Source organism: Gallus gallus, chromosome 1 (genome assembly GCF_016699485.2).
Source record: "Gallus gallus isolate bGalGal1 chromosome 1, bGalGal1.mat.broiler.GRCg7b, whole genome shotgun sequence".
In the NCBI taxonomy this organism is placed as follows: Eukaryota; Metazoa; Chordata; class Aves; order Galliformes; family Phasianidae; genus Gallus; species Gallus gallus.
The window spans coordinates 82,287,030-82,301,727 of record NC_052532.1 but is presented as its reverse complement, the minus strand read 5'-3'; the positions used below and the strand labels follow the sequence as shown (position 1 = coordinate 82,301,727).

The 14,698-nt window shown below is 47.6% G+C and overlaps 1 protein-coding gene across 1 annotated transcript in view; it reads left to right on the top strand.

The window, feature by feature from the left end:
- GAP43 (growth associated protein 43) overlaps positions 1-14,418 on the top strand; it is a 58,623-nt gene extending 44,205 nt beyond the window's left edge. The window contains exon 3 of the mRNA NM_001305054.2: positions 8,774-14,418. Coding sequence (NP_001291983.2) covers positions 8,774-8,862 — 89 coding nt within the window. The 3' untranslated portion in view covers positions 8,863-14,418. The remainder of the gene's footprint in view (positions 1-8,773) is intronic.
- The last annotated feature ends 280 nt before the right edge of the window (positions 14,419-14,698 follow it).

Sequence of the window (14,698 nt, the reverse complement as noted above, 5' to 3'; positions counted from 1 at the left end):
GCAATCCAGGATACTCCTGGATTAAGGATAACTTTTTGGTCCAGGTATTGAACAAACCAGACAGAGGTAAAGCATTATTGGGCTTGGTGCTCGACAGTGCTGCAGATATCATTAAAGATGTTAAGATTGGAGGCAGTCTGGACTGTAGTGACCATGGAGTGGTCAAGTGTGTCATCTTGGGCCTGGCAAAAAGCAGAGTCAGGAGTGAAATTCTGGCTGTTTCAGCAGTCATTGGATGAGATATCCTGGGAACAAAGGAGTGGAACAGAGCTGGCAGCTCCCTAAGGACACCTTTCTGAGAGCACAAGAGCTCTCCATCCCTCAGCGTAAGACATCAAGCAGAGGAGGCAAGAAACTGGCATGGCTGAGCAAGGACCTACTGGCCAAACTGAGAGAAAAGATGGAAATGTACATGCACTAGAAGCAAGGATGGGTGTCCAAGAAATAAAACAAGGATGCCATTCAGACATGTAGAGATGAGATCAGGAAAGCCGATGTGCAGATGGAATTGAACATGGCAAGACATGAAAAATAATAGGACAGGATCCTTTAGCTACATGCATCCAAAAAGACAGGCAAAGGAGAGTATATCTCCTCTGATAAATAAGAAGGGAGATCTGGCTTCAACAGATACGAAAAAGGCTGACACACTAAACAAGTTCTTTGCCTTGGTCTTCGTTGGCAGTCACGTTTTCCATACCTCTCATGTGTACAAGTCTATGGGGTTGGACAACATGCATCCCAGAGTCCTGAAGGAACTGGCCAATGTTGTTGCCAAGCCACTTTCCATCATATTTGAAAAGTCATGGCTGTCAGATGAAGTCCCTGTTGACTGGAAAAAGGGAAACATCTCTCCCATTGTCAAGAAAGGGAGAACGGAAGAGCTGAGGAACTATAGGCTGGTGAGCCTCACATCTGTGAGGATCATGGAACAGATCCTCCTGGAAGAGATCTTAAGGCGCATGCAAGCAAGAAGGTGAACTGAAACAGCCAGCATGGTTTCACCAAGGGCATACCATGTCTGACCAATCTGGTGGCTTTGTACCATGGAGTGAGGGCATTAGTGGACAAAGGAAGTGCAGCTGACGTCATCTGCATGGAACTGTGCAAGGCTTTTGACATGATCTTGCACCACATCCTTGTCCCTAAATTGGAAGAATATGGATTTGAAAGCTAGGCTATTTGGTAGATAAAAAGTTTGTTGGATGGTCAAGCCAGAGGGTTGTGATCAATGGTTCTTTGTTCAAGTGGAGGCTCGTGATGAGTGGTGACCCCAGGGGTCCATCTTGGGACTGGTGCTCTTTCAACATCTTTATCAATTTGTTATAGACAGTGGGATGGAGTGTACCATTATCAAGTTTGCTGATGGTATAGTTGATGAAGAAAGGGATGCCATCCAGAGGGACGTGGACAGGCTTGAAATTGGGCCCACATTAATTTCATGTGGTTGAACAAAACCAAGTGCAAGGTGTTGCACTTGGGCCGAGGCAATCCCAGATATGTGTACAAACTGGGAGAAGAATTCATTGAGAACAGCCCTGCAGAGGAGTTAGGTGTCTTGGTGGATGAAAATCTGCACATGAGCCAGCAGTGTGTGTGTGCTTGAAGCCTGGAAGGCCAACAGTATCCTGGGCTGCATCAAAAGAGGAGTGGCCAGTAGGGAGAGGGAGGTGATTGTCTCCCCTCTGCTCTGCCCTTCTGAGGTTCCATACGGTGTACTGCATCCAGGCCTGGGGGCCTGGGCCCCCAGCACAAGAAAGATGTAGAGCTGTTGAAGCAGAACCAGAGAATGGCCACAAAAATGATCAAAAGGCTGGAGCACCTCTCATATGAGAAATGATTGAGAGATTTGGGCTTGCTTAGCTTGGAGAAGAAAAGGCTCTGGTGAGACCTCATTGCCAGCCATCTGCCTCCAAGGCACTCACACCAAAAAAGGCTCCTTTGCCTCCCCTTCAACTACTGTGCCTCTCTTGGGCTGCATTTGCTGTAGCTGTGATGGCAGCTGAGAGAGAACTATGACTGAAAAACTTAACCACTTTGGTAGGCTGCAGGCTTCTTCCCATTGTAGCTGACTGCAGTGGTCCGGTCACAGGTGCTGTATGTGGGAAGTCTGGGTCCAAAGTGCTGTCAATAGGCAGCAATGACACACCTGCCAGCAGCTGGCATGTCGTTTGTCTCAGCCTTCAGGTTTGGCTGCCTCCGTGTGTGGGAAGGAAACAGCAGCAAAAGAAAGGACAGCCGCTCCTTTCTCAGTTATCTGGGAAGCAGAAGTATTTGCAAACGTAGCTGTAACAGGGTTAACACCTCCCATTCGCGAAGAGCATCTCCTTTTTTCTCTCCCCACCCTCATGCTGCACCACTCCCTTCTCTCTGGAGACCCCGCAGCTTCTGCCCATCCGCCCAAGTTGAGCGTTTCCATGGCAACCCGGCAGCTGGTGTCTAGACACTGGGAGAGATGCTGGGCCATGGAGCTGCAGGCACTTCACAGCCCCTCCCTGAGCCCATCACCTACTCCTCCCTTCCCACCTCCTGCACGCAAAGATGCCAATGCAGGCTGGGATTTCGGTGGTGCTGGGGAAGAAAGGGACGGAGGGAAATCCCTAAACTACAAACTGGGCGGACTGACAAAGCGCAAAGGTGGCTGGGACGACAGACCTGGGACTGGCTGTCCTCTGAGGACTGAGCTGGAGCGAAAGGAGAAGGCTGCCCAAGCTGGGCCCACAGTCATCAGCTGTGGCACTGGCAGAAGTGGTTTTTCCTCTCTGCTGGTACAACTGGGGTTGGCATACACGGAGCTGAAACAGAGGTAATGTGGCGCAGGAGTGGGAGGCCAAAAATGCCATGTGTTGTGGCCAGATTCACCTTTTTGTTTCAACCTTCACCCCCTCCCCAGCGTGCCACGCACCTCCTTTACCAGCAGGATCTATAACAGCATCTACAACACATATTACTCCCATTTCCCTGCTGCTTTGCCTCCTGCTCCTTTGCCTGCTCCTTGGGTCTGCCCATAGGAAGCAAGGGATTCCCTAGGGTTCTGGGAAAAATCTCTCAACCCATCTCCCTGGAGCAGGAATAGTCACTCCTCCGAGTTCCCCAGCTCTTCACTTCCCAGCATCTGTCAATCTGTAAATCTGTCAATCTACAGAAGCAGCGAGCGGGCAGGGCGTAGGATTTTAGCGCTGTGTATGGTGCGTAGCAGGGCTGACTGCAATGGGCTAACTTGGATCAGGAAGGAAGCTGTATAAGCAACAGCTCTGAACCCGAGTGGCATCTTATTTCAGCAATTTCAGACCTACCATAGACTGCCTGGAAGCAGCTTCTGGCTGGCAAGAAGGACAGATGGATTGGGACAGATGAATCAAGCTGTGAAGCCTGGATCCAAATCTGGACCCAAATGTCATTAAAACTAGGAGATGCTTAGGTCACAGATTTCAAATGGGGCCTCCCAGTATTCTTTACCTTTCAAAAAATGCCTCTCTCAGGAGTAAACGAGGGCTGCTTATAACAGGGCAGCAAAACCCAGATTAATATTTGGAAGCAAAGAGGACACCAGACAAGGTGCAGGCTTTCACTCCCACTTCTGGCCATGCTGTATCTGGCAGAGGGCAGAGAGAAAAAGGAGCGAGTATGGCAAATGGACCCACATTGTGGCCAATGCTTGAGAAAGGGCAGCTGTTGAGGAGGGATGGGCGATGTGTTAGCACGCAGACATGTTCAAGCCACACAATCAATATCAGCAGTAATTATGCAAACAGTGGAAAAGGAGCAGAAGCAAAATTCCTGCATCTGTAGTAGAGTCCCAGAGTGTTTGTGCAATTTCTTTCATTTTGGCATCAGCTGCGGTAATTTGAAGATCTACAATGGAACAGAAAGGAAGAGGAAAACAAAACCCAAGCCACCAGCCACAAAAGAAATGATCAGCAGAGAGGTTACTGCTACTCTGGTCATAAACTGATGTCTGCTCTGATTTAATTAATCTTGGCAAGTCAGATGGGAGCTGGGCAGGTCCCAAGAGGCAGTATTTTACCCGGAAATCCACTCAACCTAATTTCACTAATGTAGGGCGGTGGGGAGACTTGGAGAGGAGCCTGCATGCTCAGCCATTAGAGTGCAGCACAGGCAAAGGCAGCTGGAGGTGCCATCGTTCAGCCATGCTGTTGCCTGCATGCCTGCTGCGGCTCCACAGCATCCAGAGCTGCATATGTTCAGGATGTTTGCTCACCAGCAGAGCTCATGGATATGATTCTCATCCTTTCCAGGAAATAAATAGAGTGCTGAGGGGCAGAAGCTCCCTAAGACCCTATTTCAGCAAGGATCTGTAGCTTATTTCTGTATCACTTCTCTCCCATGGACAAAGCACTTAAAATTCCCTGTCAGGTACCGGTTTGAGCTCTAGGCATGAGGCAACTGTCAAGACAGAGCCCTTAAGCTGGGAAGCAAGCACTCTTCAGCCCCTCCCACCAAACAGCCCTATCCCTAAAGCACTTGCACGGTCACAGCCTGAGGTTTGTCCAAGGCTGTCCAAAAGGTTTCTGCACCCACTGACGTTCACTGACGCTGTCTGAACATTTCTGAAGTCCAAACAGTGGATGTGAGCACAGTGAGGCAGTGGGTGTTGTGTTTCAGCAGTGACAAAAGCAGCATTGGGGCACCTCTACTGGTGCAGATCTTGATAAGTGTGGCATGTGGGCTCATGCCAAACCACCAATATCTGCCCCTGATGTCATGGGCCAACGTAATAAAATATGAGCCGTTACTTTGGAAGCAGCCCTCATAGGTTCAGTTAATAGCCTTAAAAATGCCAGATTTATCTCCACTAATTGGAAAGGGAGAGTAGGGTGAGAAGACCAGCTGATGATGTCTGTGCATAGCTGCCAGGTGATGAATAGGGTCCCTGTCCTCTCTATCCTATCTTACTTCAACATTCCTATTTTGTGATGTCTCCTAGTGCATCTTTCTGCTGCCCTGGTCCAGGTCCATCTTAAGGGATAAGTCAGTGCCACTTGTTTGTTCTCTCCATTGAGGGTGGACCTGGGCACTCTGATCTTGCTGGGTGAGGCCTCACAATGCTTGCATGTTCAGAAGGGGCAGCTTTAGACGTGGAAATTTGACCACTTGGGACGACATGCTGTTGTTCCTCAAGCAGGGTGCAGAACACATTACCTCAGTGCCCTAAATTCTCACCTGCTTTTTTTTGTCACCTTTTACACCTAGTTCAACAAAGTGCAAAGTGAATGTGAAACGTCAGGGTTGTACAGGTCTGGCTGTGTAAATGTACCTGTCCACTACAAACCAATGGGTGCAACAGCCCAGAGTTCAAGGCACTGGGAAATCAGGCCTGATATCTAGTAAGAAGCAGTGGAAAAGAGCTTCTCTCTGATCTCTGAGATCCCCCAGGATAAGTCTCTAATAATCTCCCCAGGGACACCTAGCAGACTTTACTGGGACGCTGAAAACTAGGTTGGAGAAAACCCCTGAGAACACACTGCAGAAATAGCCCGCATCAAACAAAGCGGTGAAGGGTGAGTCAGGCAAAACTGTCTCGTCTCTCCTTGTGAACCATAAACTGCTACTAACTGGCCCGGATGTCAGAAGGGTTGTGCTGCAGTGCTCCCATTGCTCAGGGAGAACCCTCTTCTTTTCAGTGCTGTGATTTAGCAGTGCCACAGCTTGAAATTCATTTTTTATGCTGAATTGTTTATCCTTTGTGATGTTACCTCTTGCTGAAGCTCATTACTGAATAATAACACCAGGTTGCCTCTTTTCCCTTGTCTTAAAGATCAATGGAATTGTGCTAAAGCTGCTAGGAAGGGAGACACAGCTTAGTGGCAGCAGGGTGCACGTGTGGGTATGGTACTTCCCCTCATTGCTTCAAAACCATGTAAAATTAAAAGGAGAGTGGCTAGATGAATTTGGCTTGATAGTTCCTGTTAGCAAGATAGACCTCTTATTTATATTTGGGCCATTGATGAAAGGTGAAAAGTGACTCAAGGTTGTGTTCAGCATATGTTTGGTTTTTTTTCTGATTCCTTTCTGTTCTGCACAAGACTTGAATATATAATGAAGTGACTTCATAGCCTTTCTGCTGCTCCCTGACCTCAGAGTCAGTCCAGGCTATTTCAGCATGGCAGAAATCAGTGCAGTGTCTGCTTACTGCCAACTGCCCCCAGAGTAGAACAAGGGGGGCAGCAAGGCTCCTGTGCAGCAAGGAAATACATCTGCCAGCCAAGGCCCTCTAGATGCCACAGACACTCCCTGGCAATCAGATTTGCCACTGTAGTGAGCCAGCAGGGACAGTATCATGAGCTATCCCACATCATTCCCCCATTTTGAATGCAACTAGAATTCCTGCTCACGTCACTAGAATGGTCAAAAGCCTACTACTATAGGATCCTACTTCTGTAGAAGCAGGACCCCAGTTTTAACTGCAATGGGGAATCTGTGCAACTTAATGGTTTGTATAGCTTGGCCAAGGCTCTCAATATGGACAGCAGGAACTCAGGACCTCCCAGTGTCTGTCCCTGTGCTTGTTGCATTATATACCCTTCTGTTACGCTGTCTTGAGAAGGCTGTGGGGACTCTTGGCTGAAATCTGTGTGCATTTTCACTAAGAAGATGCAGAAAGTTTTAAACACATGTTTAAAACATGAAATGTGGCTGGGACTTGTGTTCCTTAAGCTGAGTTGCCCATCCTCTGCTGATCTTCCATTTATCTTGCATTTACATATGGGAAAGCAGACCTATTGTCTTACTGGGATCTAGACTAGCAAAGCTACTGGCTAATGATATTCTTTTCACCTACAATGAGATGTAGATGGCCATGCATGCTCTCAGCTCCATAATTCAACATGTGCCTTGCTACAAACGCCTTGGAGAAGAGCAGGATTAAAGGGGTTCTGTGTCCTCTATGGGGAGTGTGATTGAATCATTCAGAAACATTAACCAAACTAAGACAAGTTAGTCTGCTTTGCAAGCCAATCCATTTCTACTTCCCATTTTTATCAGTAGTCTATTTTGTCTTCAGTTCATGGTTGCGGCTGTACTATATATAGAAATGCTCTTTAAGAAGCGTTCTGTTTTGCTGCTCAGTATCAGGGGAAAGCAAGTGCTTAGAAGCTTTTGCCAGCAGGCAAGTGCAGGATCTCAGGCCATGGTATTGGGTGATGGGGATGTTCTCGAAGAATTTTTCTTACTGGAAAATTGACGTCTGAAGTTCACTAAGACAAAAAGTGTTTTAAGTTCCAAAAGCAGAGCCGTTGATGAAGTTGATTCAGGGTGGGATGTTACACCTTAAAGGTGATGCACGTGGAAATGGTGCATAGAAAGGCATATAAAAGAGAGGCTAAGGAGCTGAGGGAGAGAGGGGTGTGAGAGCTGCAGCACCTGCTGCCAGTTCTGGAAGCAAATACAAGTCTGCCATCTGATGGCATCGAATGGACCAGGCAAAAATGGTTCAAATCCCATTTAGTATTCTGACTAGTAATAAACATGGATGTGAGGATGCTTACCTTCACAAACTAAACGTTGTCATGTAAACGTCTGTATTGTTAAGCTGACAGAGTGGGCAATAGTGTGGCTTTTGAATATTCCAATTAGCTTTGCTCCAGACAGCTCTCAGATACATCCTCTGTTGTTCTGGAGAGCAAGGATTTAGCCATTTGGATCTGAGTTGAGAGGTGCCAGGCAGCTCCAGGGCAAGAGACCCTGGCCCATTTTATTTGCTAATGTAACACAACATGATAGCCCATAACAGAAGCCAGGAAGTGGTTTGTTCAAGGGGACCCCTGAGTCCACCAGAAATAAATTGATGATGTAGAGGTATATCAAGCACAAGCACTGTGGTATGTGACATACCACTCCTGTGCCCCATCCTGCATCACCCAGACCTTTGGCACTTCTTTTCTCCATTGTTTATCCTAAATCAGGAGCGATGCTCCTTGCTTGACTTCTCCACAGTGTTAGTGCATATGTTTGGATGGGTTGAGGAGTAGTAAGCATGGAATGGGGAGAATTGGAGATAGTGGAGACCAACCACTCCAGTGCACTAAGACCCTTTGCATTATCCTGCAGCCCTTTGGTGAAGCACTGTCTTGTTCCTCCTGACTGCCTCTGTCTTCCCCTGATGGTTTTTTATACTGTGGGATTGCAGACCCAGCCTCCATTTGCACTCACTGATTCCCCCCAGGCAGCTCTTCCTTTGAAAGGAGAGCCCAGAAAACTGGAGAGGACAGCCTCCTGTCCAAAGGCTCCCATTCGGTATTTCTGTTTGGTGTAAGAGAAGTCTGAATTACAGGTTGCAATCTTTTCCCCCCTCTTTCAAGCTTCTGAGAAGTTCAGTAGCAATAATTAGAGCTGAGAAATTCAGTGGTGATTGGCGCAGCCAGTGGGTGTGATAAAAGGATAATTCAGACATTGGATCTAGCTGGTTTCACCCTACCAACCAAGTGCTTCATCAGTGCATGTGGTGAAATGAATGAGAGTTGCTTGACACATCAGCAGGAGGCTGGGCTTAGGGCTCTAGGTAGCTCCTCCCACCTGCACCTAGTTTCTGGTAGGGCTGGAGATTTCATGTGAGAGCCGTGCACTCGTCTGCTGGGCTGAACTTGGGCATCTTCTTCCCATGCCACAGAAATGCCAGAAACCCTGAGACCTGGGTCTCCTTTGGTAGAGAGAAGCCCAAAGCCATGCAGTTTTGTTGTGTGATGGCTGCGTGCATGCACAGGATGCTCTAGATCGTGGCTGACTAACGCTGAACCATCTCTTTCCCCACTAGATGCTGTAGAAGAAACCAAACCTACTGAAAGTGCCCAGCAGGAAGAGGTGAAAGAAGAAGAGAGCAAGGCGGACCAAGAAAATGCCTGAACATTAAGAAATGACTCCCCGTTGCCCCTCCCTCCCTCCCCCTATCCTCTATCCTTCCTTCCCGTCCCGATCTTGATCTCCCCCCTTCCTGCTCACGTCTGTGAGCCTGTCCACCCCTCTCCCATTCCCACTTAAACCCTTTTTCTCTCTGTGTGGCAAACATTTAAAGAAAAAAAAAAAGAAAAAAAAAAAAAAAAGCAGGAAAAATCCCAGTCAAACAGTGTGGCTTAAACATTTCTTTGTTTCTTGGTGTTGTTATGGCGAGTTTTTTGGTAATGATGATCCAATCATTTTGGGAAAATTCTTGCACTGTATCAGAGTTCTTTGACCTGGCGCGTGCGTGTGTCTGTCTGCCCACCGCGAGCGCTCTCTCTCTCTCTCTCTCTCCTCTCTCTCTTCTCCAAGTGTGTGTGTGCAATGTTCCGTTCATCCGAGGAGTCCAGACTTACCGAGTGAGTTAAAACAAAAGCAAAGCAGGAAAAAAAGAATAGCAATCCTTTTCTTCCTTTTTCAATGTGATGGAATGAACGAAAGAAAAACAAACAAACTTAACAAAACAAATGAACAAACAATAGTACTAAATCCCATTTTCTTTTCAGAACTAGAACAACAACAACAAAAAATGTGCCAATTAGCATAATGCTTGGCTCCAGGCTCCTTTTTCAAACTGAACAATAATTATAATAAATGAGAATAATGATCATTAACATCACCGTGTCGCATTTCTATGCTGCTGTACGTCCTGCTGGCCCCTGTGTGCAGACCACTCTTTGGTGGCCTGCGTGCTGTGTGGCCCCACTCTGCTCTCCAGCCAGTGCTTTACCATCGGTCAGCGGCCGAGCACTCTCCTTGGCATCACTCAGGGGATTTTCAAGGGAAGCAGGCTTGGATTTTGAGTGAGGCATCAGCACTGAGCGAGGCGTTAGCTTAAGAAAAGTAGCAAAATTGATCTTGGAAAAGAACAAAAGAAGTGCGCCTCCAGGAGTCCTCTAAGTCCTGTTTTAGGGGAGCACAGTGACCTCAGAGGAGTGATCCCAGGCAGCCCCTTGGGTGCCATCTGAGGGACCAGCTTTGGTCCACGCTGAAGCTCTGAGCCCTGCCAAGGAATGCATAGAGGGCCAGGAAGGGCTAGGTCCCCACTGGCGCTTGCCTCGCTGAGATGGAAATGAAGAAGTTGTTGACTGATGTGGCATTGTTCTCCAAAGATGTTCCAATGTATTGGGCCAGTGCAATAAATGCATAGGCGTGTGGTCAGGGCAAGGTCTGGTGGTGTCAGAGCCAGCCAACAGCACTTGGAGGAATTTTTGTCCCTTGCTGCCTGGCAAAACCTAGGTTTAGTCACCCAGCCTGGGCTTCAGCTGTCATTTATGGCCACCTCCTGCAGCCTGCTTTAAGCACAGCTGAGGCCGGGCTCTTCAGCTGTGCACCATTGCGTGCACCTCCTGGCCACTGCCTCCAGAATGCAGGATTGTCCCCAGCCCAGTGCCCACCAGGCCTGGCCTTCCATGGTGAAGGACAGGCAGCCCAGAGGCCAAATGGCTGCTGGGACTGCCAAACAAAGCAGTTGGCAGGACCAGGATTAAATTAGCCTAGAAGTGGTAGCACCAAAAAATAGGTCTGCTGACAGCCCCAAAGTCTGGCTAATTCCCACTTCCTTTGTTCTCCTCCATCTCTTTGTTGGAAATAGGGAGAAAAGATGAACTGTGTCTCCTCAGAGTGAATCCCTTTGAACTGCTGACTGGACGTGCCATCAAAATGCGTAGGGATTCATTTCCATGCGCTTCCTGGCCTTGTGTGGAAACAAGAGAGAGAGAGAGTGGGAGGACTGAAAAAAAGAGAGGGAAAGAGAGAGTGGGAGAGAGATTGGACAGAGATTTTTTAAAACAGGGATTAGAGAGAGGAAGGGAAAAAAAAGACTTTAGAGTGGATAGATGGATGATAGGGAGAGAGAGGGGAGTATAGCTAGAGTAAGAAAGGTTAGAGTGAAAAAGGTGAGAGAGAGACAGGAAGAAATTAGGTAACATGGAGCAATAGGTGATTGATAGCGATAGTGAAATGTAGCTAGCTGAAGTAGATTAGACAGACTCAATAGGTAGAAAGATGGGCTGACTGACAGATAGGTATTGTGTCATACTTCATAAACGATATATATGCTAATATTCCCATGTCATGATGGGTAGTAAACCCTGAGACACCTTCCAGCCTGACCTCAACTCAGCAAATGTAGCGCGGACATCAGGCACTGCTTGGACCGTATGCCAGGTCTCACAAGCCTGCGGATGGGGTATGGGAGGGAGAGCGCTCTGATGGGCACGGGGCGCACCAGGAGAGGGGCAGAGTATGTTTGCTGTTCGTAGCACACTGGGTGCCCGGCCAGGACGCTGCGGACGCTCTGTGACTCTAGCACTGCATGGAGAGGAGCGAGGTTCAGCTCTCAGGAGTGTGGGAGAGGTGTTCAGGAGGAGGCAGGAAGGAGAAAGCATGGCTTTTATTTGACCTCATCTACTGTCGTGACCATTTAGAAGGGTTTACTTAAGGGTTGCGTGTCTGCAAGGACCGCTTGGTATCCCTGCTCTTCTGACTTCAGACCCCAAAACCTTCCCTCTTCCCTCCATTTTATTATTACTATTTTTCACTTTATCAGGAAAAGAAAACAACCTCTTATGTCTTCCTGGACATAGGCCTTCCTCCCTCCTTGATAAACAGAAACATTTTCTCTCCCCTGGGGATGTTTTATCTTTGCATTTTGCATGTTGCTTCCCCCTTGGCTGATGGCTGGGGCATCGCGTGTGTTTTGCCACCATTTGTAAGAACATACTTTGCCATGTTGCTTAGAGAACAAAGGGTTGGGTTTTGTGTTTTCTTTCCCCCCCCCCACGAAGAGAACGGGGTATGTGGTTACCAACTGCAAACCTAAAAAAAATTGAATACTAATTCCTCTCCCTTGGTTCCAGCTTAAAACTTACTGGCTGTAACCAAGCACCCCCCTATCTTTCTTATTGTACCGTGTCCTGATCCTGCCAGAGAGTCAGGGCAAAGGGAGCGTGAGAGAGAGCGCACAGACAAACCCTGCCTTGAGCACGAGGTGGTTTCGTGTGTAGTACACAAGATTTGTATAGGAAGTTGGGCTGTCTGCAGGGTACAGGAAGAGAGCAGAGAAAAGCATTTGGATTTCCTTGCGTTGCCTCTTCAGCCAGATTTTAAAGGCTGAAAGGAAGCAGTTCAAAGGATGTAGCACAGGCCGGAAACTGGAAGGAAAACAGGGGTATGTGGGGAATGAATTTTCTAGCAGGGTATCAAGTGAGCTGAGAGCAGCACAAAAGGCAGGAGGTCACAGAGGCGAAGAGGAGAGCGGGGAGTATCCAGCAGAGTAGCTGGAGCTTTTCTACGGCTCCTAATGCAACAACAGACATGTATCTGTTCCTCCTTCCCTGAAGAGTATTTATATCCTGCCTGAAGGTGTCTGTGGTTGTTGCTTTGTGTATGGAGAGGGAAGTGGATGACAAGGTGACTCCTACAGGGAAGATGGTGGCTGGCCTCATGCACAGAGCTGAGTCCAGGAGGGACTTTTTTGGTGCCGCTGTAGTGAGATGTGCTAGTGACCCACATCTGTACTGAATGCTCCTAACAGCTGTAGGCAGGCTCTTGACATTTCACCTCATCTAGATTAAGCCTTGGAAAGCTGTAAAAAAATCCAAAGCTAACAGCCCCCCATCAGTGCAATGAATCATTTGCTTGAATTTGGTCTGCTTTGCAATGCTTGTGGCATCCACGGACTTGATGCACTGATAGCATATAAAAAACCACAACACCTGGAAGCACTGCATCAGCCAAGAAGATCCTCTGTGAGCCACTCTCCAAAGGGAGGGGAGTGCGTCCTGCTGGGACCCCTCCAGACCCTGTGTTTTCCAGTACCAAACCCAACACAGCCCCACGAGAGGCCTTAGCTGGAAGGAACTCATCTACGGTGGTTACATGAGCAGCGTCTCTAGGGGAGCGTGTTGCTGTAGATGAAAGAAATTACCATAATTTAGGAAGAAAGAAAGGACGAAAAACATAAAATGAGGTAGTTGGGTTTTTTTTGGTGCTCTCCACGTGGCACATTGTAGCACATGAGGCTTTTTGTACCAAAGGTCTGGTGTTTGTCATAGGTGTCTTTGGAGGGAAGCAGTGAGGCTGTGGTTTGCAGAGGTGGAGAGAAGGCTCTTGTGGACCGTCTTGGCCAAGATGTTCGATGACCACCTGAGCTCAAAGACTTGGGGTGGCGGTGGCGGGGTCCTCTTCCAGGCCTGTGCTAGATTCCCCACTTTTCCGCATTGCCACATTAGCACTTTCACTGGATATTTAGAGCACCTCAGGACTGGTTCTCCTCTCGCTCACACTGGGGTAACTCAGGAGTCGCTCCACTGGAAGCAGTGGTGTTAATCTGGTGTGAAAATAATGCAAGAGGAGGATTCAACTCCTCGGGGGGAGTTTTCCAGGTCCCCGAGGGGGGAAAAAATCAATGGGAGTTACATGTCTAACTGCCACTTGTGCCTGTGAAAGTCTGCCCCTTACCTACCCATATGTATATAGGGTATCATTTTCAGAATAACCCAAGTGACATGGGTGCTTGAGAGTATACATTTCACTGGCTTTCAAATAAACTTAATGCTCCTAAGGCCCAGATCCTGAAGGATTTCCAAGCTTCTATCTGCAGCCCATGTCAGGGCTAAAATTCTCAAGTCATTTTGGAAAAAGGAGCTAAAGATCCCAAGTCATTTAGGTGGCCCTGAAAACACTACCCTCTATCCATTGTTCAGGGTGTTGATCTCAGGTCATGTGCGAGCCTGCATTCTTACCTACAATGCTTTATTACCACATTCCTCTGTTGAGCAATACTCGGAAGAAAAGGTGAAGGCTGAGATTTGCAGAACTGGATAGTGACCGAGTGGTTCACATCTGGAGCACCCAACTTGGAGGCTCCTTACTGGGGCACAAACTATAGGTCCTCAATGTACTCTGAGAGTCGAGATTGATGTATTACACACCCAGAACCACCGGTCACTTCCAAAAATCCTAGCCCGAGATCCTGACTGCTCTCATAAAAGAAAATCCTAGGATAGCCGTTCATCCAATAGCTTGGTTTTTCTGCTCATGCCTGTTCCCAATGAACAAAACACATCCCTATGCATCACCTAAGCCCTATTTTGAGGAGTTACACTGGCATACAGCTGAAGTAACACAGTGGTAAATCAGGGCCCGAAGAAGAAGGCTACAGCCTAGAGAGTGTAAAGAACTGTGACGTGTCTGGAAGCTAATAAGAGCAGAACTTGACGATTAGAGCGGCCCATTTCCGATGCTCTTGTGTGAGGATCTGGAAAGAGTCTCTCACTCATTGTACTTGTGCATTATGAATGTGTCCATCTGCAGAGATCTAATGTACACATATGTCCTGAATATTGTCCTAAGGTTGCAAGCTTCAAAACTGAGCAGAAAACATTCCCGAGAAGTGAGAATAATACAGATGTCTGTATTTGAAAAATTGGTTCAAATAAAGTCTCTCACTTATAGATACGTGCTCTTGTGTGCAGTTATTTGCTCCTGGACCGGCAGTTTCTCCCTCGTGTAGATTTTCAGTGCTCGTTTGACAAATCTCATTCCATTTTCCCGCAACCTTCCCAGTTAAGTCCTGTTACAGTGGAAAGAAATACTTTCTACTTATTCTCTCTGGGCAAAAAAAATATGTTAAAATGAAAGGGTGAAGTAAAAGGCCCAGTATGGGTTAAATATCCGTTGAGGTAGAAGACACAGGACCAAAGCAAGATGTGGTCTTCCCATGCAGAAGTACCAGATA